The sequence below is a fragment of the Scomber scombrus genome, chromosome 6 (assembly GCF_963691925.1).
Source record: "Scomber scombrus chromosome 6, fScoSco1.1, whole genome shotgun sequence".
In the NCBI taxonomy this organism is placed as follows: Eukaryota; Metazoa; Chordata; class Actinopteri; order Scombriformes; family Scombridae; genus Scomber; species Scomber scombrus.
This window is the reverse complement of record NC_084975.1, coordinates 31,058,491-31,081,185: the sequence shown is the minus strand read 5'-3', so window position 1 is coordinate 31,081,185 and position 22,695 is coordinate 31,058,491. Positions and strand designations below refer to the sequence as shown.

Sequence of the window (22,695 nt, the reverse complement as noted above, 5' to 3'; positions counted from 1 at the left end):
TTACTCACATAACACACACACACACACACACACACACACACACACACACACACACACACACACACACACACACACACACACACACACACACACACACACACACACACACACACACACACACACACACTTAATCTATACAAATATAGTATGTGTGCACTTTTACCTTCTCCACATACACACAAATATCCCAAACAAACACATTATGTCAGCATAAAAACTATAATCTCCATTGATTTAACCTCCAGTGCACCACAAACAGAACTCTGACCGCTGAGTCAAAAAATGACTAAATCCTGCTCTTTGACCGCTAACGCTCAAAGCTGCATAACATCCTTTCTACAATAATCTCTACACTTTCTATTCTACACTTAGTGTAACACACAATGTTCTCTTTATTTGGGGGAATGGGAACTTTTTTCAGGAGAGATTTAACAGAATGAAAAGTCCAAATGAAATTTATTTACTGTGAAATGGAAATAAACAAGAGGAAATGAATGTATGTTATTACATTCCATCGTGTGACAAATATATTCTATAGTTTGGTCTTTTCAATCACAGGTAAGGATATTGTTGTTTCTAATTCTCAATGCTGACTCATGCTGACATATCATCCTGAAAAGATGAGCAGTGGTCCAGAAGAAGACCAGCTGGTTGATATTCTTCTAGAAGAGAAGAGAAGAGAAGAGAAGAGAAGAGAAGAGAAGAGAAGAGAAGAGAAGAGAAGAGAAGAGAAGAGAAGAGAAGAGAAGAGAAGAGAAGAGAAGAGAAGAGAAGAGAAGAGAAGAGAAGAGAAGAAAAGGTCCATCCAATATTTGTTGAGATATTACAGTCTGGATCAACATCTCCATCCCTGGATCCACACCAATAGCAATAAAACCCCTGTAATGAACTGTAACTGATTGATGAATAGATAGCACATATACATGATAACTAAACTGAAATCTGGTGGATTTCCCTTTCATTACAGATTAGATTCTTAAAAACTATTTAGAATCACTATTAATGATTGGAGCTCATACAATGAGCTGCTACTCAAAATCACAGGACCATAAAAAATAGGTACTACTACTGTTGGTGCATGCAATAATTATGTCTCTTAACTGGGCAGCTGGTGCACAGTGGCTTTATTTGAGCTTTTTAGCTGAAACAAGCAGTCTGCTGTTGCTTGAAATTAGGTTGATGAGAGAAGTACAAGTAAACAGTAAAGTAAAACCAAAACAATGAGCTGAAAGACATTAAAACAATAATTCTCCATGAGTTCATGATTACAAGTGACCTCTTTAAAATGACAGTGATTTGAGCCATTTGTTTATATGAAAACATTTATCAGTGTAGCTTTAAGGATTGCTGCTGCTTGAATATGTACTGTATCATTCTTCATGAGAAATGGTGCTATGCTCCAGCTACTGCTAGAGAGATATGACTGAGGAATAAATGATACCACAATAAAATGAAAGAGTTTTAAGTGTTGAACACATGGGCACAACCCAGATAGCATATAGAGGTGGATCACTTCAGGCAGTGAAGCGGCACTGCTGGCCCTCTTCTGGTCCATTAAAAAAAGTATGTGAACCTGAAATGGTGAAATAGCAAATATGGCCCAAATATCCCAAATTAAATGTCAGCCTTTTCTGAGAAATAAGGGTGGACTGAAAGTGTCGGGTGTGGGTTGGATCTGGGCCGCTGCAATTTTACTACCTGGGAATTGTCTTAAATACAACAGTAGATGGTGATCATGGTAGTACATACTCCTCCAGTACATTTACCCCTGCAGGGTTGTAATATTTGAGAAGTAGAGTATGAAGCAGTAGCCCTTTTTGTGTCTATTTGATAGTTTAAAGCCTTTGTCAGTGAGGACCCAATGCATTAGATGCCATTGTCATTAAAGACATCCTGTGTTGAGCAAACTACATCCTCATAGTTGACGGACCTGAGCAGTGCCATGGTTTCCTGCTTCATGGTGCTCGAGATTGAACACTTGTTTGAGAAGTCACCCGTTGAATGTTCAACAGCGTGAACTTCCACTGCCACTGGCATCCACTTACAGCTTACAAGGCTGAGGTGGAGTATTTCACTATGGTGTGTTTTTACTACAGGTCTTGACATCCAGCTCTGAATTTTTTTGTTTGTTTAAAAGCTAGCAATATTCGCGTCCTGGTGGTCGAGTTACTGATTAAAATAAAGGCAAAAATAGCCCAAAAATAAATCGTAAAAAAAAAAGAAAAAAGTTAGCAATATTAAATCCTTGTTTTTACACTGAAAACAACCCACATACTACATGCTAAAGATGTGTGTAGTTGACCTTCAAGCTTTACTTAAGTAATGCTCACAAATACTCACAGAGACTTTTTAACTTAGTAAAAAACGTTTTGCAGTAACAGTGTAAGGGATTGCATTGTGAAATACTTTGACAGTTTGGGGATGGACTTGTTTGCAGGGGGTAATCCTTATGTTCCCACAGCCCTGTGTTCCCCAAGCCTTATGTTCCCTCAAGGATTTTCCACCAAATTAGGCCTTATGTCTCCTCAGGCCTGCATTCCCACAGCACAAGTATGGCCATTCTCTAATGCACATAATGTGTTGTTGTCCCCACTTAACATGTTTTTTTCATCTATGAAAATGCTTGAAAGACAGGTGAAATTCTTTATTTTATTATTAAATTGAGGGAACATAGGGCTGAGGGGGCTGAGGGAACATAGAGCTGAGGGAACATAGAGCTGAGGGAACATACTGTAGGGCTGAGGGGGCTGAGGGAACATAGGGCTGAGGGAACATAGGACTGTGGGAACATAGGACTGCTAGACCATAGTGCTGTGGGAACATAGGACTGTGGGAACATAGGGCTGAGGGAACATAGGGCTGTGGGAACATAGGGCTGTGGGAACATAGGGCTGAGGGAACATAGGGCTGTGGGTACATAGGGCTGTGGGAACATAGGGCTGAGGGAACATAGGGCTGTGGGAACATAGGGCTGAGGGAACAGGGCTGTGGGAACATAGGACTGTGGGAACATAAGGCTGAGGGAACACAGGGCTGAGGGAACACAGGGCTGAGGGAACATGGGGCTGTGGGAACATAGGGCTGAGGGAACATAGGGCTGAGGGAACATGGGGCTGTGGGAACATAGACAAGCTCCCCTTTGCAGTCTTATTGGTAGTTTGACATGTGTTCAGTGGACAGACTGGTGCTGTACTTGTTAGATTGGTGTAGGAGTTGGAAGTGTGTGGTCAACAAAGTAATACATGTTGTGTCTTTTTAGCTGGCTTGCTAACATTTGCCACTGGTAAAGCTACATTCATGTATCAGGTTCACAGTTGGAGGCTGTGAGAACAAAGCTAACTGCGGCTAACGTTAAGCTAGCTGTTGATGGTCAGTAAATAACTCTGAACGAGGCTGGCTGCTTGTTAAACCACAATGTCTCTTTTTCTTTTCTTAGATGTGTTTAAAAGGTGCTTCTGACAGTGTTGGACTGGGAGAGTAAATAACAAGTAATGTAACCAGGTACTTTTTCTGTTGAGTAATTAGTAAAGTAATGCGATTTTCAGGTAACTCGCCCAATACTGGTTGGGGAAACTCCAAGAGAATTGTGATGAGGTGAAATCTCTGGTCTGTGTTTAAATGAAAGTATGATTATTAGTGCATTTTTCACACATGAAAGTGATTGATGCATATCTGAAAATCAAAGTTTGGGTGTTTTTTTACACTCTATATTTAAATGTCACATCTGTGTCAGATGTTGGAAATTGACGTCAGTCCACATTTTGCAAGGTTCAGATGGAGAATGGAACCCTGCAAGCAACGGAACAATACAGTAAATGTATGAACATGACAAAAATATCATCAAAGTGCACTTTACAATTATCTACAACTAACAGCAAGTGCACTGCAGATTGACTGAGGTTACAAAGAGAAATGGTAGAAGCTAAAGATATCAATGACACTTGCTGACAGTCTTCAGGCATGTCTGATCTGGTGACACAAAGGCATATCTTACCCTGTCATCTTTTCACCCCAGAGGTCAGGTTTAGCAACAGTGTTTGCCTTTCTATGATCAGTACTGAAACAAGGCGTTCCACGAGGCCGAGCAAACATGGTAAGCGTCGTGAACCTAGGCTGGGAGCAGCGGGGCTATACGGTGGATTCACTCCATAGGCGCGCTGCTTCACAGAATGCCTAACATGTCATGACGTATCATGTTGAACAACAGTGGTTTTTGAGGGGGGTTCCAAGAATATTGCACAGTGGTCATCAATGGGCCTTTTCCACAGCAGACATTTGGCTTCTCATCGCAGAAAAAGCAGAGGTTTGACGATTAACATTACTGGCTCTATTTCAAGTGTCCCAGTAAGCTATTCCAGTGAATCATTATACACATACATTCCTCACTGAAAGTGAATTAATGTTATTAATTACACCTGTGCTTTCTCAGAATACCTGCCATTATAAATGTCTATTATGTCACATTTATGTTGTATGAACTTGGCATAATAGAACAACTGGATTATTGGAAAAGATGCCCATTTTTATGACTTGTGAGCATTCATGTCATCAGACAGACAGTTGTATAACTTTAATTGGTCAAGCGAGGGTTAAACGTACTATGCATTGATAACATAACATTATATCTATTAAATTTGGGTTTAATCACCATGAATGGTGAACTGATGGACTTTGGCTGATATGAGGTGTTCGTGTTTGCTGAATTTTCAGCCACATATGATGAAGAATGCTGTAGAAGCAGAGTAAAAGTTCCTGGTACAGCTTCACCTACTTCCAAGGTGTGCTGAGAGGGGGAAAAAAGCTGTTTTTTAAAATCATAAAACATATTAAAAACAGCACAATGAAAGCAGCAAGCTGAAACTCATTGGTATAACAAAAAAGTTGTTCTCTATGCTACAAGTTTTGCTCATGCTTTAACTTTTTTAGACATATTATGAAGAACCAAGCTGGGTGTAAATCAGTGCTTTCAGTGATGTCTAACTCCCCTGTCGTACTTATAACTTGGAAGCTGGTATGAACACAATTTACCACTCTTGTAGACTCTTGTAATTATGATAATTTCAATATGACTGGAAGTAGACCTTAAAGTCATAGTGCAACTCCAATGCAGGCACACTGAGGAAACCTTAGCTGTGACTTTTTGATCAAAATGAGGATTTCAAATATCCTGTCAGGGCACTGATGGAGCACCTGGTTAAATTCTTTTTAAGGGTATTGTGTCACTCCTGTCATACCTGGCTCCTCCTCCTTTGACTCTTGGGGTAATATAAGTTCTGGATAACAGGTTTTTACCAAACATCTAAGAACTGCACTTAAAATCCCCTCCAGACATGATTGAATATTAATTTGTGTTTGATTTGTTTTATCCATGAAGAAGTTCAATTACCTCATTAAAAATTCTTCAAAATACAGTGAATCTACTTCTTCTCGCTTATTGAGTCAAACTGATTTTATCGTCATTTCTTTTACTGGCAAATGTACTGTCAGTAGAGTAGAGGCCTGTTAGTAATTAAATAGCAGTTATAGGTTCAATTATAGTTCTACTTAAAAATTCCATCAGCTGTCTGCAAGAGTTACAGTAAACCTAGACTGTCTATAGGAAAATCCATAAATAAAATGGTATATTTAATGTGCTTGAGTTGTGTTCATGTTGTAGTCTGCTTTACTTTGACTGCAATTCAACAACATACGCTCTCAACATCAAAGTTGCTGTTTTTATTAACAAAAACAGATAGAAGAAAGTAATTTTGTTTTTTATATCTGACTTTCTTGGCAATAGACGACAACTCCACTTGCAACAAAAACGGTGTATTCCTATGAACATGTTGTTGTACACTGTGACTAAAACACAAAGGAATTTAGAAAGATAGCTACACATGTTAATACACCAGAATCTGACCGACCATCATCAGGAGCTGACATCCAGGAAATGACTAACACCAAGTAAATGATAAGGGATTGGAAAACAGATTTCCAATTGACCCAGTTTTGGAAAATCAGGGGATGATGTCATTGAAAAAAAAACACACAGTCTGGAATCTGGATTAATGACCAAACTTTCCAGTAAACCTCACAAATCTCCAAAAGTGTGGCAACTGTGTCACATTTTTGCCTGAGCACTCGCAACAACAACAAGAAAACTGGCACATTGTTTCATTAAGTCTCATGGTCTTTAAGAGTGTGGATTTGTGAAAGAGGGATACTGTCCAAATCAGTTCCGGTACTCACCTGAAGTCGTGTTGCTTAATGAAACTTGGAGCTCTGTTGTATAAGCAAAGGTGTCTCTCATGTTGTGCCAGGGTTTCCTTGAGGCTGGGTCCTAACATACATTCATTTACTTTTGCTGTGATTTATCAAACTTGTAACCCCAGCCCTACATAATTATGCCTCAATATCAACAAAAAATTATTCTAAAACAAATTTGAGTTTTAATAAGAAAGCCCTATAATTAAGAGCCCCTTTCCCAGATTGCCCATATGGTAGATCCGGCCATGTTAATGAGATAGAAGAAGTGAAACGTAACCATGCTTTCATAGGAGGCTTTGAGCTCACTGAGTGGTTTGAGGAGTATGAAAATGCTGTGACTCACACCACCAACATCATCAAAACACCAAATGAGGGAATATCTTGCAGTAGAACGCTGCTTATCCCTCCAGCAGCTACATTTCCTTTGAGACACTTGGAGAATCTACAGTATAACAAGGAGCACTGCAGTTGTGCTGTCAGCTCGCAGTGGAACAACACTTCACTAAGACACTTCATGTTTCGTTGCAAGAAATAGCCTCAGTAGGATATAACTCCTAAAGACAAATGGCTTTCCAGCCCTTAAAGTCAATCGCTGAAGCTGCCAGCATGACGGATCCCCACTCTCCTCTAAGCACAGAGCATGTGATGTGTTTGCTTCTGTTTTTCTCAGGGTTTGACAAGTTGACCACTAGATGGCACCAGTGCTTTTAGCTGGTGAGAAAGCATCACTGATTCCTTTAAATGTTCATGTTGTAGACAGTAGTAAGGTTGGAAAAGCAATTGTGAGACCCTGAGGTTGCTGGTTCAAATCCTTTGACAGAATGGAATAGTATAGGAGGCATTAATGAGAGCTCAATGTGTTTTGTTGGGATGCAATTTTGAAATTTATTCAATAAATAGTGTTCTGTTATATCTGTTTTTTTGTTGTTGTTTTTTTTAAAGTGATGGAGGTAAACAAATATTTGTGTAAGGATAAATTAAAATAACAGCATTGTGACAATATATCAAATGAAACACTTAATTTCCAATTGAAATTCCATTCATAGCCTAGTGTTGATGTTAGTGACTAAAAGTCTAATGAAATTTCACCCAAAAGCAAAAATCCATTCTCACTTGTGTCCTTAAACCCCCAATTTACACTATAGTCTAATAATGTTATTGTACTTTGTAAGCACCTTTTTAATGCAATAATTTCAATCTGAGTCATCCATGCAGGAAACCAAAGCACCCTGACAGGAAATCCTGGCTAATCTAATGTTTGTATCACATTTACACAAGAACCAAATACAATACAAGTACAATACAATGGAAGTGCTCAACGGCACCATACATATTCACAGCTATAGTTTTTAAAAGGCTACTACATGGGATGAAACACTTTTCAGGAAAATTACAAGCAAAACATTTTCACCATTTGGATAGAGCTCAAATCTGTCAAAGACGAGTCCTCTATAAGTACAAACATATCTTGTGCTTATGAAAACAGCTACACTGTCGTCAGGGGTGTTATGAGAACCAAGATATTAATATATTTCTGAACATCATATAAGTACATTATGAATGCTACTTTATTTGAAGTGAAACATTAAAATTATTGTGTAAACACACAAACAAAACAAAAAATTGGAGGCACAAAGATTTTTTCCACAACAAATAGTGATATAATTATTTAGATATAAACAAAAGATAAACAAGCAATAGAAATATAACAAATATATTAAATTAAATGCTTTCTTTTTGAATAACACTTTGTTTTATTCATATTTTTAACAGGAGGAAATTATAATTTATAGGGCAGGTACAGTATGTCATATAGGATTAAAAGAGCCTTTTGTGCCTGTGAAATCCATATGATCAACTTTCCTTAGTATTATTGATATTTTATGTATTTATTTATTTTTCTTTATATAATTATTTAGAGAATCCCGCAGCTGAAATAATATTATGATATTTATATAAATATTGTGGAGTTCTTTCTTGAATTTTTACATTTTACTTTAATTTGATTTTTAACAGTAATTAAAGAAAAAAAAATGCTCTACTGTTTTACATGGGATCAGTGTGGACCAATAGAAGACGAGTGCGGTGCCATACGTCAGACGTAAGGGGCGTTCCGGAGGCGCGCCTGCTCCTCAGTAGTAAGCGAGATTGACTGTAACGCTGGGTCTCCGCTGGAAGTGGCTCCCTGGTTCAGAGACAGTGCAGGCGGACAAGGGGGCGGACCGGCGAGAGGAAACTTGACAGAAAACAATAGCAGTCACTCCGCTGACACCCATATAACTGTTAATATTTATCAGCGTTCATATTTCTGAAGGCAGGCAACTGTGCTCCCTGAAAGAAGCGCTAGCTGTTGCGGCGGAGGAATAACGTTAGCAGGAAAAACGGAGAGAAAGGTGAGGTGAAGGCACGTTTGGGAAGAAGACGAGGAGGGCAGTGAAAAAGTAAACGGACTCAGCCACAGGTAGGACTCGGCCACGGGAGACCTACGTTAGCTGTCGTGGCAAAAGATATCAAAGTGCACGCGGGTCATGCGGATTTCTCCGGTCGCTGATCGGAGCGCCGAGTCGCAGCAGTAAAACGGAGGGCAAAGAGAGAAGAAGCAGAAAACAGAAAACCCCACACACGCTCTGTCAGTCCGTCCAAGCGGGCTCCAGGTCAGAGGGAAGAGCCACCATGTCCCGGAGAAAACAGAGCAAACCCCGGCAGATAAAACGTAAGGAATTGACTATAGTTCATGACTTGTGTGAGTGGTGGGGAGAAGCTGCGTGTTTTGTGTGTGCGTTCAACATAAAGTTAATAAGTAGTGTGAAACCCAACTGTAACGTCTGGCTGCCTGGACAGTAGTTTTATTACTGTTTTATTGGCAACTATCACCTTAAAAAAACATAACCCATTCCTACAGGAGAGCCTGAATGTGTTGCGAATTTGATAATATCATCAAAGTGAGTTCAGAAACGGCAGTTTCTCAGAATAACCGGGTGATGTGCACTTTTTTCCTCCCCATGAGACCGTTTTCAAAATGAGGCTATCAGCGCGCCTCCCTATCTAGACTGTGAGAGGATATAAAAAAGAAAAAGTTTCCATTTATTACCTTGTAAAGAATGCTTTGTCCATTGGCAGCTAAAACTGTAGCCGTGGCTTCCTGTTTAATTCTGTTGTGGAAACGTCAGTGTTCTCTGAAAGGCCGATGTGAACAGAGATAAGGCAGCGATCCGATGTGAGCCCAGATAAAGATTAAAATTGGATCTTTTTTATTTGTTTTCTGTCTGAGGCAGCGCCGAGGCCGCCGTTGCATTTCCCCCCCTGGCTTTTCACTTCTCTTTTCCAGAGATGGGGCGTCAGATAGGCCGCCTGGCTGATCTCTCCTCCTGATAGCTGCTTACAATTGGATCTTTTTTTTTTTTTCATCTATCCTTTTAACTCAATAATGCATCTTAGGGCCGCTTGAAAGGCCTTGTTCTTGGTCTGGTGCTTGGCTGGTCTCCGTGCTTGACGAGTTCTTCCTGTTTATAAAAACGTGTGGAGGTTTATCGCTGGTGACTGATGTTCAAAGTTGATATAAAAGCATATTAATGATGTTGTGATTGTAACCTCTCCCTGTGCTTTCCTGAGGCCCGTTGCACACTGAGCTGAGGAGGAGTGTCAGTCTGAAGTTAATGTCATTATATTGGAGGGTTAAGATTGAGAGGGAGAAGTGTGCATGTTTCTTTTTGGAAGCAGAAATGGAAACCATTACATCATCTGGTCAGTTTGTAGTTTATTTGGTAAGTTATCACACTGAGAAAATAATAATAATACTATCATGTCATCAGTGACAGCTCACTGTGTCCCAACAGACCTGCTGTCTGAAAGCAACATTTGGAGGCTTAGACTGTACTGTGTCATAAAACACTTTTTATGTATACAATAACTTATTGTGTCCACATTACTGACCAGACAGACCTGATGAAATATTCATCTCCTGCTGGCTTCAGGTGTGTCTTATCTGAAGATGCTTGAGTCAAACATATAAAAGAATGAAGTAAACACATTGCATTTGAGGCACAGCTCATGATGAACCTCACATGTTGTTTGTGTTGTGAAGAGCAGGAGGTCAAAGGGTGCAAAAAGACAGATTACATCATGTGGAAAGTCGCTCACTAGTTTCTATGCAATCTGTAACCCGGGGCTGAGCAGTTCATCCTTTTTATATCAAAACCACAGTTTGATAAAGAGCCATCATTTTATTAACGTATACTTAACAGTGGAGAAGAGACTGTAGGGAGTTAATTTTGCCAACTGTAATGAAAGCTGACATTTGGACCCCTGAAACTGGAGCAGCTAAATTCAGCCATTGTTCATTTCATTACCTGTGGTTTCACTACTGTGTGTAATGTGAAAAGGCCTATATATTCTCTGTATGCAGGTGTTTCTACTATTTACACTAGACCTAAGATGATTGAACTGACGATGTTTGAAAAATAGACAGTGGTCTTGTCTTTTTGCTGATCGAAAACAGCGACAGTGGTGAGTTTTTCTCTGGATAAAAGATCAAGGCGATCCCTTTATGTCAGTTTCATAAAGCGTAGTAGTAAAGTGAGTGTAAATGAGTTCAAACATTTAGACACCAGATATTGTTGTTGATTCCAGATTCAGAGCTTTCACCTTGAAAGCTCTGAATCTGGACTTGCAGGATTCAGGTGTGAATCAGTCTTCCCTGTCATCCTTTGAAGCTAAGATTAATGTTAGCTTGAGCTGCCAAAGTACTGCCAACAGTATAATTAGGGGTTGTCAGCGGGATATCAAACATTGCCAGAAGTAATTTTCATTTAATTTGCCATAAAACAAGCATTTAAAACACTTGTTTAAACAAGCATAAAGGAGCCATTGTTAGTGTAACTGACTATCTATATAACTGTCATTAATAAGCGTAAGCCCACTTTTGAATGTCATGATCAAATATGAATGGACTTAAGTATTTAATTCATGTGATATCTTTAATAAATAGTCACATTTTGAAGCACAATAACAACACTGGCCAATAAAATGTAAATGCATGTGATGTTTTCCCCATTAGGTTCAGCCATGCAGCAAACTATTTTATCACTAGCATTAGCTAGATAACCTGTTAACAAACATACTGCGATTAGCTGCTCTATGCAGATGACAACGATGTGTTTGTTCTAGAGTGAGGATGTAGTGAAAGTTGACGTGAGCTGCTCACTGGCTACCATAGGCTGCCACTCAGAGTACGGCCCTAAATACACTGACACCATCTATCTGACCCGACACAAGAAAAGCTCTGCTGCCTGCCACTGAGCATGACCGCAATTAAAGATTTCACTTGACGAGGTTCTCTTGTGTACCACTGCAAGTCATCTATATAGTCAGTCACTTCCTGTTTTTTTTCATATCTGTTTCCATAGAGAGGCCTATCAGCTGTGAACTCCCAGCAGGCACCTACAGTAAAGCCTGCAGCGAGGCTTGGAGATGTATTCCAGACCCCGAGGCTGATAAACCCAGGCTAGACTTGGCGTGTATTAGAGGGAGAGAGAGAGAGAGAGAGACTGTGTGTACATGTGTGCGTCTCAGGGGTGTCATGGCCGTCTTTATCAGTGCTTCTGGTCCACCATGCTTCCCTGTGCACTGGGCCCCGGCTGCGGCCGAGGCCAGCCAGGCTCTCAGCCCCGTGACTCTCTTGTGATTTGGCAGACATTTTGATAGGAAAGAGTGAGGAATGATAAGGACTTTGTTCGGCTGGGGTGTGCGGGGGGTTCAGCAGAGGTGGGGGCTGCCGGTGCTACCACTAGCACTACTACTATTACTACTGAAGCAGTATGTCCACCATGTTGTTTTTGAGCATGCTGCTCGCTTGTTACTGATATGACGAATTCCAGCCAGGTCACACTGTTGTTGGGTCGAGTTTCATTATCAGACTAATACACCTCTAACCTTTTCCCTTTGAAAATGATTCATAGCACTCATTGATGGCTTGATGATGGTTGTCTTTTTTTGATATGTTATCTGTGCTTAAATAAAGTCTGCTGTGGGTTTAATCAAATGTTCCTGCAGGTGCTACACAGTTAAATAAGCCTAAGACTTATAAGTATTAGTAAAACAACTGACATATTAGTGTGTCTGAATATGTGTCACCTGAAACAGATTGGACCATTATAGTGACTGGTTGTGAGTATCTCCAGCCATGGCGAGGCAGGCTGTTTTGAATTCTACTTGGTCGTTAGCCAATGAGGAAACCGACTGGTTGTCAATATCTGATCAAAATCAAAATTCAGTTTTGTCATCGCAAACGGACCGTGTCTTGTACCCCAGTGGGTGGCATTTGTAAAATGCATCGTCACTCTGATATTGCAACCCTGTGGTCATATCAGTCAACTAGACTGTTATTGTTCTCTTCATGAATGCAAAATGCAGGAAACTAGCAGGCGGATGAACGGATAATCAGGATACCAAACACCTGCAAAGTGAAGTGTGGAAGTATTTTGGATTTGAATAATGTAACTGTGATGTTAACAGGCACGTAGCGACCAATGTGGTTAGATATTACCAATCCACATTTTATACAATTTCTTTGTCAGTGTTTGTGATTTTGGCTTCATGTTTCCTAATGATTCCAATGACATCCACTCAATGAAGTATATATCAGCAGCATATCAGCAGGTAACCTGATTTGAGGTATCCAATTTTGAGAGAAAAAAGAAAGTGTAAGTCTGGTATCTGTGTTAACATGACAACAAATCAGAAGCTACTTATTAGCTCATTGAGGCAGCAGAGGCACCGTAAACGAATGGAACGACGTCAGTTCTATGAGGTTTTTTTAGAATAACTGCTTAGGTAGACCTCTCATGTTAACTACTTTTATTGGACGATATATTGTCTCAGAAATAATCGTTATAAAGGATATTATTGTCATTTGAAGACTGATATAATGATAATATAATAGTATAATAATGTAAGGGAGCCATGGGGTGGGATTGGAGAGTGGGCGCCACGCTTCTGTGAATATTATTCTATTATTCTAATGTTTTTTGATCCGATAGTTCCTGATTAATTTAAGACTTTTTCTTAAAGTTGTTATATGGCTGCATATGTATATAATTTTTTAGTACTTCACCACTTTTGTTCTTATAATTGAACATTTAACAAACAATACCCAGCCCCACAGGTGAGTGTAGCTCTCCCCCCTGACTCTCTGTCCTGACATAACTTTTCTTAAAACCACCAGAAAAAGCAACAATTGACAACAACATCTACCCCCCGCCCCCTCAACCACCCACCCACCTCCTGACAGAGCGCTACATTAAGACAACATAGCACAGATATCTTTTTTCGCTTTTTCTCCCCCCCACAACAACAATGGATTAAGTCCAAGGCCTTCTGGAGGCCCATAGTAGAGGAGGAGAAGGGGGTGTTTGTGTAGCAGATAGATATTTGTCTGTGTCTCTTTGTGCGTCATCCTCCCCAACGGTTGGTGATCTCTCAGCCTGATAAGGCTCCTCTCCTTGATGGGGAGATAGGAGGCAGGCAGGCAGGCAGGCAGGCAGCCCACTGAGGCTGGATCCCTGGGCTTATATTTTGGCGGTTGAGATGGGAGACGCGATAAAACTTGGCGGCGATCGCTGCGGCTGATATCGCAGAAAGCAAAAGAGAGAGAGAGAGGGAGAGAGATGGGAGGTAGGGCAGATGGAAGGAGAGATGGAGATTGGAGGGCACATTGTAATTACATCTGGCTGTTGCATGCCATTTTCCCCAGCGTTGTCGCGTTGTTGTCATCGCTTTTTGTTTGCTATTGGCTGGGGGTGGATCTCCTGATAATTAAAAGAACAGAAAAAGCAGAGAGTGGATGAGTGGGGTGGGGTGGGGGGGGGCGGCGGATGGTGGAGAAAAAAAAGAAAAAGTGCAACGATAAGAGAGGAGGAGAAGAGGAGGAGGAGTGGAGGTAGATAGTAGTGGTGCTGTGGTGGGAGGGTGGAAAGATAGAGAAAAGAGTGAAAAAGTGGGCAGAATACATAGCTTGGTAGATGAATGTGTTGTGGTGTGTTTTTTAATGGCAGGCCCAGCCAGCTCTGCCGCTCCACCCCACCTCCCCTCAATCCCCCCCACCACCTCCACCCCCTCTGTGAAAGATGTTTGCGGCCGATAAGGAGGCCTGCTGATGGTAGATAGATAACAGCCTGCAGATCCTCACTGCTGATTGGACCTCTCTCTCTCTCTTTCTCTCTCTCTCTCTCTCTCTCTCTCTCTCTCTGTATGTGTGTGTTAGGGGAAAAAAAGCCTGGTTCCTATGACATGAATGCAGGAGCTCAGAGGTCAGCATGAATAATACGCTGCCTCCCACGGCTTAAAGCAAACCAGGACGCCTGCAGAGGCCAGACAAGGAAATCACCACACTGACCTCCTCCTCCTCCTCCTTTTCTTCTACCCCTTCTTTTTTTTTCTCCCCTCCCTCTCTCCCTCCCTCCTCCTCTATAACTTCTTTAAAGCTTATAGAAGAGGTGTTTTTTTTAGATTTCTAAAGTGACTCGAGATATGTTCCAGTTGAGTGTGTTGCAGCTGTGTGAAAGGAATGTGTTACTGTGTTGTTTTTTTATTTTTTTTTATCAGCAGTCTGACAAGGCCCTGGGTCACGTGATTTGTTTTATGGACGGCACAATTGAGAGATTAATTCATTCTTTGTGAGCCAAAGTGAAATAAAACACACACGCACACACACGCACACACAGACACACACACACACACACACACACACACACACACACACATATCTAAATTCCAAGCACACACACATACGACTCATGCAGCGCCTTGGTGGCTTTCCCTTGTGTGCGTTTTTTTTTTTTTTTCCCTCTTCTTCTTTGTTCTGCTTTTAGCTTGATGTGAACTTTCGATAAGCCGCGGGGCCTGATCTCCGGTGCAGATAGAGATCGCCAAGCGTGATTAGAGTTGTTATCAGGCTGGAGCAGGCAGGAGCCGAGGCTCCGCCGCAATAACAACAGGCCCGGGCAGGAGCAGCCGGGGTCCGGACCCTGGCAATCAGTTCCAGCCCTAATGGGATTAATGTTGTTGTATAATTAGATGATAGGTGTGAATGCATTTTTCTTTTCTCCCTCAATCTTTTCTCACTCATTCAAACCCCAGCTCCCCTCCTCCCTCCTTCTCCTTCCTCCTCCTGTCCCCCCCCTCCCCTCCCTCTCTCTCTCTCCTCCCTAACAAGCATTGTCATTGATTAATTTAATTAAAATTAATACCACATATTACTCATTCCAGATCCCGTGTAAGATAGCGCAGACATGTTGGGAAATTTCGGTGTTCGTCGATGATTATCTCCAGGGTGATTTTTTTTTTCCTTAAAAAAAAAAAAAAATTCGTTTTAAAGGCGTTTAAAAACTTGAAGAGCGTACAGTAAGCGGCGAGGGAGGGAGAAATGAAGAACAAGAAGAAGAAGAAGAAGAAGAAGAAGAAGAAAGTAGCAGCATCAGCAGGATGACTGGCGCTGGCTTGATTCTACTGACAGATATTAGAGTAGCTAGATGGTGACTGATTGGGTATCGGTTGCCAACGATTCTCATGCTCACGATCAGATAGCTCAGGCGGAGCGCAGTCTCTTGTACCCGTGTGTGTGTGTGTGTGTGTGTGTGTGTGTGTGCACATTGGAGGTGGACAGAATACTGTGAACACCTTCAAACGCAGAAGTGACAGCTTCAAAATCAGTTCCGATTGAGTTTCTGAAACAAAGCCAACAATCTTTTAAAGGCTGGAAAAAAAAACAGCCACAAATCGACATTCTATACAGGATCAATAACGTCTGCATCTCTTTCTAAACTTTCTCATAAAAACATCAATTCTCACTTATGTTTTCACAGTTTCTGATCAATATCAGATGTTTTCCTGTTTTTCTCTGCTCTTGTTAGAGGTATTAATCTTTATGCATGAATGTGTATGTGTTTGCATTGTGTCTATGTGAGCAGCGAGTGTGTGTGTGTGTGTGCGTGTGTGTGTGCGTGTGTGTGTGCGTGGTCAGATACACCAGAAAGGGGGAAGTTGGCAGGGTTACAGAGGAAACACCGTTTGTGCTCGGTGTGCCGATGAGTTATTACCCTTTCCTGCTATTTACCCAAGGGGACGGCCTCGCAGTGAATTATGGTTCCACAACTCAGCGCCGTTGTAAACGGTTTCACCCTTGACCCCCCCTGGTGCTGACTCCATAGACGAAGGGAGGAGAGAAAACAGCACCTCAGACCAACAGTAGCATAATCTATGTCCGTACTGTTTGCTCTGGCTGTAATTACCGCTCGGACAGCTCTTCACGGGGCGTTTGCGAAGGCTTAACTCCCAGCTGACGTGCTCTCTGATCAGCCAGAGTAACTGAAGAATCCAGGCAGAGCTGCTGTCCGATCCATGCGTGAAAACACAGGTTTGAGGGCACATATGATGGTTCAGTGATGTTTAAATCTCAGCCTATCATAGTAGAGCTCAGCTACATTGTGTGGTGGGTAGCTGTGGGCTACGAGGCTCTGATCTCTGGTCAGAACGAGTCTGGTCGCTCAAAGTCTTTGTGTGTGTGTGTGTGTGTATGTGTGTGTGCGCGCGTGTGCAAGAGAGTCAGTGTTATGACAAGGCCCCCCCGGTGGCAGTGATAAGACAGACCATTTGCTCCTACTGTGCTGAGTGCTCTGTTCAGGGGTGTTAAAGCAACCTGGGCAAACAACACTGGCTGACCTGTTTTACACACACACACACACACACACACACACACACACACACACACACACACACACACACACACACACACACACACACACACACACACACACACACACACACACACACACACACACACACACACACACAGATCTTGAAGCTGCCAAGCCTTGGATTCCCACATTTGCAATACTAAAGCGAACAAACAGTTAAGAGGTCAGGGGTCAAAGGTCACAGCAGCCTGACAAGATGGAAAAATGCTCCACTGTCCCTAGACACAGTATGAGGTGTTTAATACACACATTCACACACACTGACCTTTGACCCCTCCCCCGTATGCACCTGCTGCTGCTTCAGTGAGCCAGTAAGTGAACAAAAAAACCTCACATTGTCCTTCTGCCAGTGCTACATGAACACATCTCATCTGTTACATTTGAGCTTTTTACTATTTAACTGAATTCATGTAATGTACTTATTTATGTTTAATGAGTAAGGAGGAGGAGTATACATTCTGGAATATACTCAGCTGACACCTGCAGAAAAGTGATACACATTGTAACATATTCAAGATACAATAAACAAACATACAGAGTCACAGGGTTAGTTTTATTCATGTGGAAGTTACCCAAACATATTTTACTTATGATATGACGTGTTTTTTTTGGGGGCGGGGGGGGGTTTCTGGCTGGTAAACCTGTGTGTATGTTTTCAACTGTATATACTATAGATTGGAAACTGATTGGATTTGTATAATTTGGTCAGATGTTAAGTAGCAAGAAGTTTTCCATCTGAAACTTGGTTGAGATAGTGATGGAAACGTGTGTGTGTGTGTGTATGTTTGGGGTGTGTGTGTGTGCTTTTGTTTCATCTTGGGGACTTTTTCTGGTGCAAACATCGACCTTGTGTGTGTATTGTTGGCATTTAAATGACAAACAAAATTATTAATAACTAGCTCTCAAAATACATCCGAAGTGCAGAGAACCAATGTACAGACGCATACAAATACACAGCTAACAAAGATAAGCTAAACAAAGCGAACCTAAATGTATTGTGTAAATATAAGAGCCGGACAACAAACTATACACAGGCACAAATTGGTGTTAGATTGCTGGGATAAATAGTGTATTGTGGTTAAATAACTCTTAAATACAGTAAAAAAAAAAGTGCTTTAACAAAAAGAGCCAATTGTCTATCAGAGCATGTATTGCCGATGTTAAGCCAAAAGTAAGGGGATGATAATCACACTCTGGGTGTGTGTTTGTGTGTGTGTGGGAGTGGGAGGGGAGGGCAAGTGGCTGACCCCAACAAAGCACAAAACAATGGGCAGATAGTGTTTTATGACAGCAGATAGTGATTTGTGTCATTTAAATGTAAAGATTCACCCGAAAAAGTGAGCTGTGTGGTATTACGCAGGTGAGGAGGAGGAGGAGGAGGAAGAAGAGGTGAAGGCAGTGAGGGTTTTAGGAGGCAGAGCAGGAGGCGATAAGGACGACTGGGCGTCTGAGACAATGTGAGCAGAAAGAGGAGATGCTGGAGGAGCCTCCTGGGAGCCACCTCAACAGAGGAGGTCTAGACCAGCGGCTCCTCTGGCTGTCTGAAGAATGGGAAAAACTACACACACACACACACACGCACACACACCCACCAAACAAACAATCTGCTTCCATAAAAATAGTAGCAGCTCCCTCAGATCTTTAGGGATTTAGGATTGTCAGAGTGTTTTTAAAGCACATAACTACAGTAACATAAGCATCATCGACTGTCTGTTAATTAGCCTGCTTCCTCTATGTTGGGTTTTTTTCTCTGTTACACACCACCGGAAGCTCAGCTCAGTTGTTGCAGTTGCACCTGGCTGCCAACAGAGGATGATAGAAGTCATATAGAACTTGTTGTCCTCATTAAATGGATGGATTTATGTATTTGATTACTTTCAGAAACATATAGATGACGATGGCCGTGTTGGTAAGCGATGAGTTACGCACAGCGGGCTCCTTTTCTCTCTCTCTCTCTCTCTCTCTCTCTCTCTCTCTCTCCCTCTCCCCCCCTCTCTCTCTCTCTATCCCCCCCTTCTCTCTCTCCCTCTCTCCCTCCCTGTTTCTCTCAGTATCTCTCTCTCACGTCTCAGTGTGTACATTATGAGTCATGTGAGCCAGTAGTGTTGCAGTGATCCGGCCCTTTGGATTGCTTTGTGCTTGTGTAAACCGTGGTGCTCTGGCTCCCCGACTGATAAGTGAGCTGCCAATCAACCCCTGTTCTGTGTGTGTGTGTGTGTGTGTGTGTGCATGCCTGGTCTTACAGTATGCTCATAGACTGTACAGCATGTGCCACAGGTGGAGAGAGAGCACATTTGAAAGAAGAATTGACTCGGTCCTCCAGGATTCACTATAAATATACAGTATGAACATGTTTTAGGGCTAAACATGATAATTACTGCATTTATTATAGCTCACAGTGTTTGTGTAGCTTGTGAAGACTTAACATCTATTAGAGGCAGTGAGTGCAGACTTATTATGTTATAGTCAGTCAGACCAATCTTGTGGTTGGGATCCTCTGAAGGGCTGAACTGCTGCTTTCAAGGGTCACGAGTAACGATTATATTATCTGCAGCACTTTAACTTTCACTTTCACTTCAACCACTGGTCATTTTAATTATGTCTAATTAATCTCTGAGTATATAAAGCATTGTGGTGACATATTCAAAATGCTTGCTTTTGTCCTGTAAACAGTTAAAAATGGTATAAAACAGATAGAAGAAGTACAGACTGCCATTATGGTTGGGGACAGAGTTATTTATATTTTATTTATTTATCATACGATAAGTCCATATATACATGATGATGTTGATAATGATGTTATTGTACGATAAGTGGATAAGTATTGTGACAGACCTAAGTGATGATGTGTGTTAAATCACATTGTTACTGTTGAAGACAATGAAATCAGACGTAAAAAAAAAAGATGAACGAAAGGTCGGCTTTAATGTGGCCAATTACAGATTCACAAGGAACACTAATACAGCTCAAATGTTTACAGTAATACACTGATCCTCCCACACATCACACGTAGTCTGTCTGACACGTCAACTAAACCACACTAAAGCCAATAGATCAAACAAACAATAAAAACCTGAGACATGAATCCACAAGGACGCCATCATTTCAACACTTTTATAAAAGCACAACTTGCTAAACTGTGAAACCTGATTAAATACAATCGACTGGTTTTGGAGATATTGCACCATACGGCTCCTCCACCAGTCTGTACTTACAACATGTTAAAAACAAGCTGAGCTTCCAGAGCCACAGCTAGAGGAGATGAGTTTTTACTCCTAGAAGACCAGTCTACACAATTTACCTCAACACATTAAAAAGTGTGCCAGCTACCATTGAAACACCACAGCTCCTGTTTATCATAGACTATATACCTAATATCCACACTCCACCTGTCCTGACCGCTCTCATTCTATTTGTTGTTGTCATGTTATTGTTGATTGAGTCTCTCTTGTGTCAGTATAGTGCAGGCTCTGCTTTTATTGTTGATTGTAGTGTCACTGCTTTTATTTTTTAACATTAATGCTCCGATCAGGTGACTACACATGAAAATGAGTTACTCTGGCTAACATGCACTGTCCCTGTCAAATAGAGTCATCAAATCAAATCAATACACTAAAAGGCAATGTCAAAGTTCTTTTTTCTGTCTCTCTAGAGGAGCTTTGTCAAGTATGATGTCATAGTGATGTCATCAACGTTATTTTAGCTTTACCATGGAGACTACAAACCCCCAGCTTAACAATGTGTAATAAACACGGAGTGCTGCTGATTGAAGGACCTGGGTGTTTTCCAGACAGGGAACAATATGTGATTTGTTGCATTGTGGGAAATGTAGGAGCCAGTGTTTTTTTTTTTTTTTACTTCTAGGGAGTACAAATTAGGTTATTTTAGCCTCTGCTGCTCCAGTTTTGACTACTCCTTTTAAAAAAATCTGTCTCTTGTGAGTTCCGGAACTTTTATGAGAGTGTAATACTGGAGTTTGACATAATATGCATTTGGTTTCAGAGGCTTGTCCATCCTCACAGGATCAAACCCAGCTGGAAACATATGTTTTGAAGGCTTGCATGTTGTGAAATTTCAAATTTCAAAACAGTGGCTCACTACGAGATTGTTGATATGAGCAGTAAAAAAGTCTTGTATCACACTCTTATGAACATAAATCATTGCAAACGAGCTCCATATGTTCAGTTTAACACTGTTGAGGGAAAAAACACCTTTTGTGCAACATCTTGACACATTGTTTCATCTTCCCTCTCGATAAAGACGCAGATAAGTTCCGAGTGATCCGTCCCAACTAACTTAATGCAATCTTTACAGATTAATGAAGGCCGGCTGTAACATCATTTATTATGGGCGTGTTGATCTAATATAACTTAACAGCCGGCAGAGGCAGGAAGTCAGAGTGTAAACACTCCTGCAGCGTGTAGACGCAACAGCAGGCCGTAACACAATGTCACTGCCATATTACGCTAAATAACACTGCTTCATGGTGTTTAAAAAATGTTTATTATGATTTCAGCATCACGCCGCCACCCTCACCCCTCCACCTCCACCTCTGCCTTCAGCTATTCCATCAATTCATCCTTTCTTCTTTTTTTTCTCCTCCTTTTTTATAAATAATCACCTCTCCCTTCACTCTCAAAGCTTCTGTTATTTTTTTTAAACTGCACTCTCTCTATCTCTACCCTTCCACCTCCACTTCTCTATCACCCTTTCTTTCATTCTATCTATCTACTCCCCCCCACCCCCCCCCCCCCTCCCTCCCTCCCTCCCTCTCTCTCTCTCTGTCTCCAGCCAGACCCCTAGCCTTGGCGAACCAGGTCTTGGCGGTATGATAATGTGGAAAGTTGAACTGGCCCCATTACAGCGAGGCTGATGGTAGGGCCGATAAGGCCGTTGATAATGGGTGCAGATAGCGCTGACACAGCGGTCCAATAGCCTAGCCCTGCCCCCCCTCACCCTCCCTCCCTCACCCCCTCACCCCCCCCTCCCCCCACCCCCCCATTATCATTCCTGCCCACCGATGGGCTCCCAGAACGCTATCTCCTCTCCATTTCCACTCCTGCGACAGATAAGAATGGAAATACTGACTTCATAGCTGACTGATTAAAGTGTCTGCCTTTCTTGATAATACACAGATAAATTATGTTTTTTTTCTTCCTCTTCTTCTTCTTCTTCTCCTCTCCCCCCCCCCCTCTCTCTCTCTCTCTCTCTCTCTCTCTCTCTCTCTCTGTCTCTCTCTCTTTTTCTCTCTCTCTGTCTCTCTCTATCAAGAAAAGGGTGGGGCGCAACAGAAAAGAAGAAAAACCCTCTCCTCTTTTCATTTCTCTTTTCTTTTGTGGAGTTTTTTTTATTTTTAGGAGGATGAGGGAGATGAAGTGCAGAGTGGAGGAGGGAGGAGGGGGAGGTGAGGGGGATTTAGAGATTGTGTAGTGGTCATATGATTGGAGGTAGTGTATGGAGATGTATATTACAGGACAGAGTACAGATGTGTGAAACCAGCGCGGGCACAGAGATCACTGCAGGAACGGCCATCAGCACCAGCCACACTATAAAGGAAACTTGTATTACTGGCTTTTCGAGTCATTATAAAGGCAACACGAGTGGCTGGACGAGGGGGGGTTGGTGGAGAGACATAGAGATGGAGCGATAGAGAAAGAGAGAGAGAGAGATAGAGAGAGAGAGAGTGAGTAGGGGCAGA

General features: G+C 41.7%; 1 protein-coding gene across 1 annotated transcript in view; it reads left to right on the top strand.

The window, feature by feature from the left end:
- The first annotated feature begins 8,466 nt into the window (after positions 1 to 8,466).
- Positions 8,467 to 22,695, top strand: part of zfpm1 (zinc finger protein, FOG family member 1) — a 107,655-nt gene continuing 93,426 nt past the window's right edge. Inside the window, exon 1 of the mRNA XM_062420759.1 lies at positions 8,467 to 8,959. Coding sequence (XP_062276743.1) covers positions 8,920 to 8,959 — 40 coding nt within the window. The 5' untranslated portion in view covers positions 8,467 to 8,919. The remainder of the gene's footprint in view (positions 8,960 to 22,695) is intronic.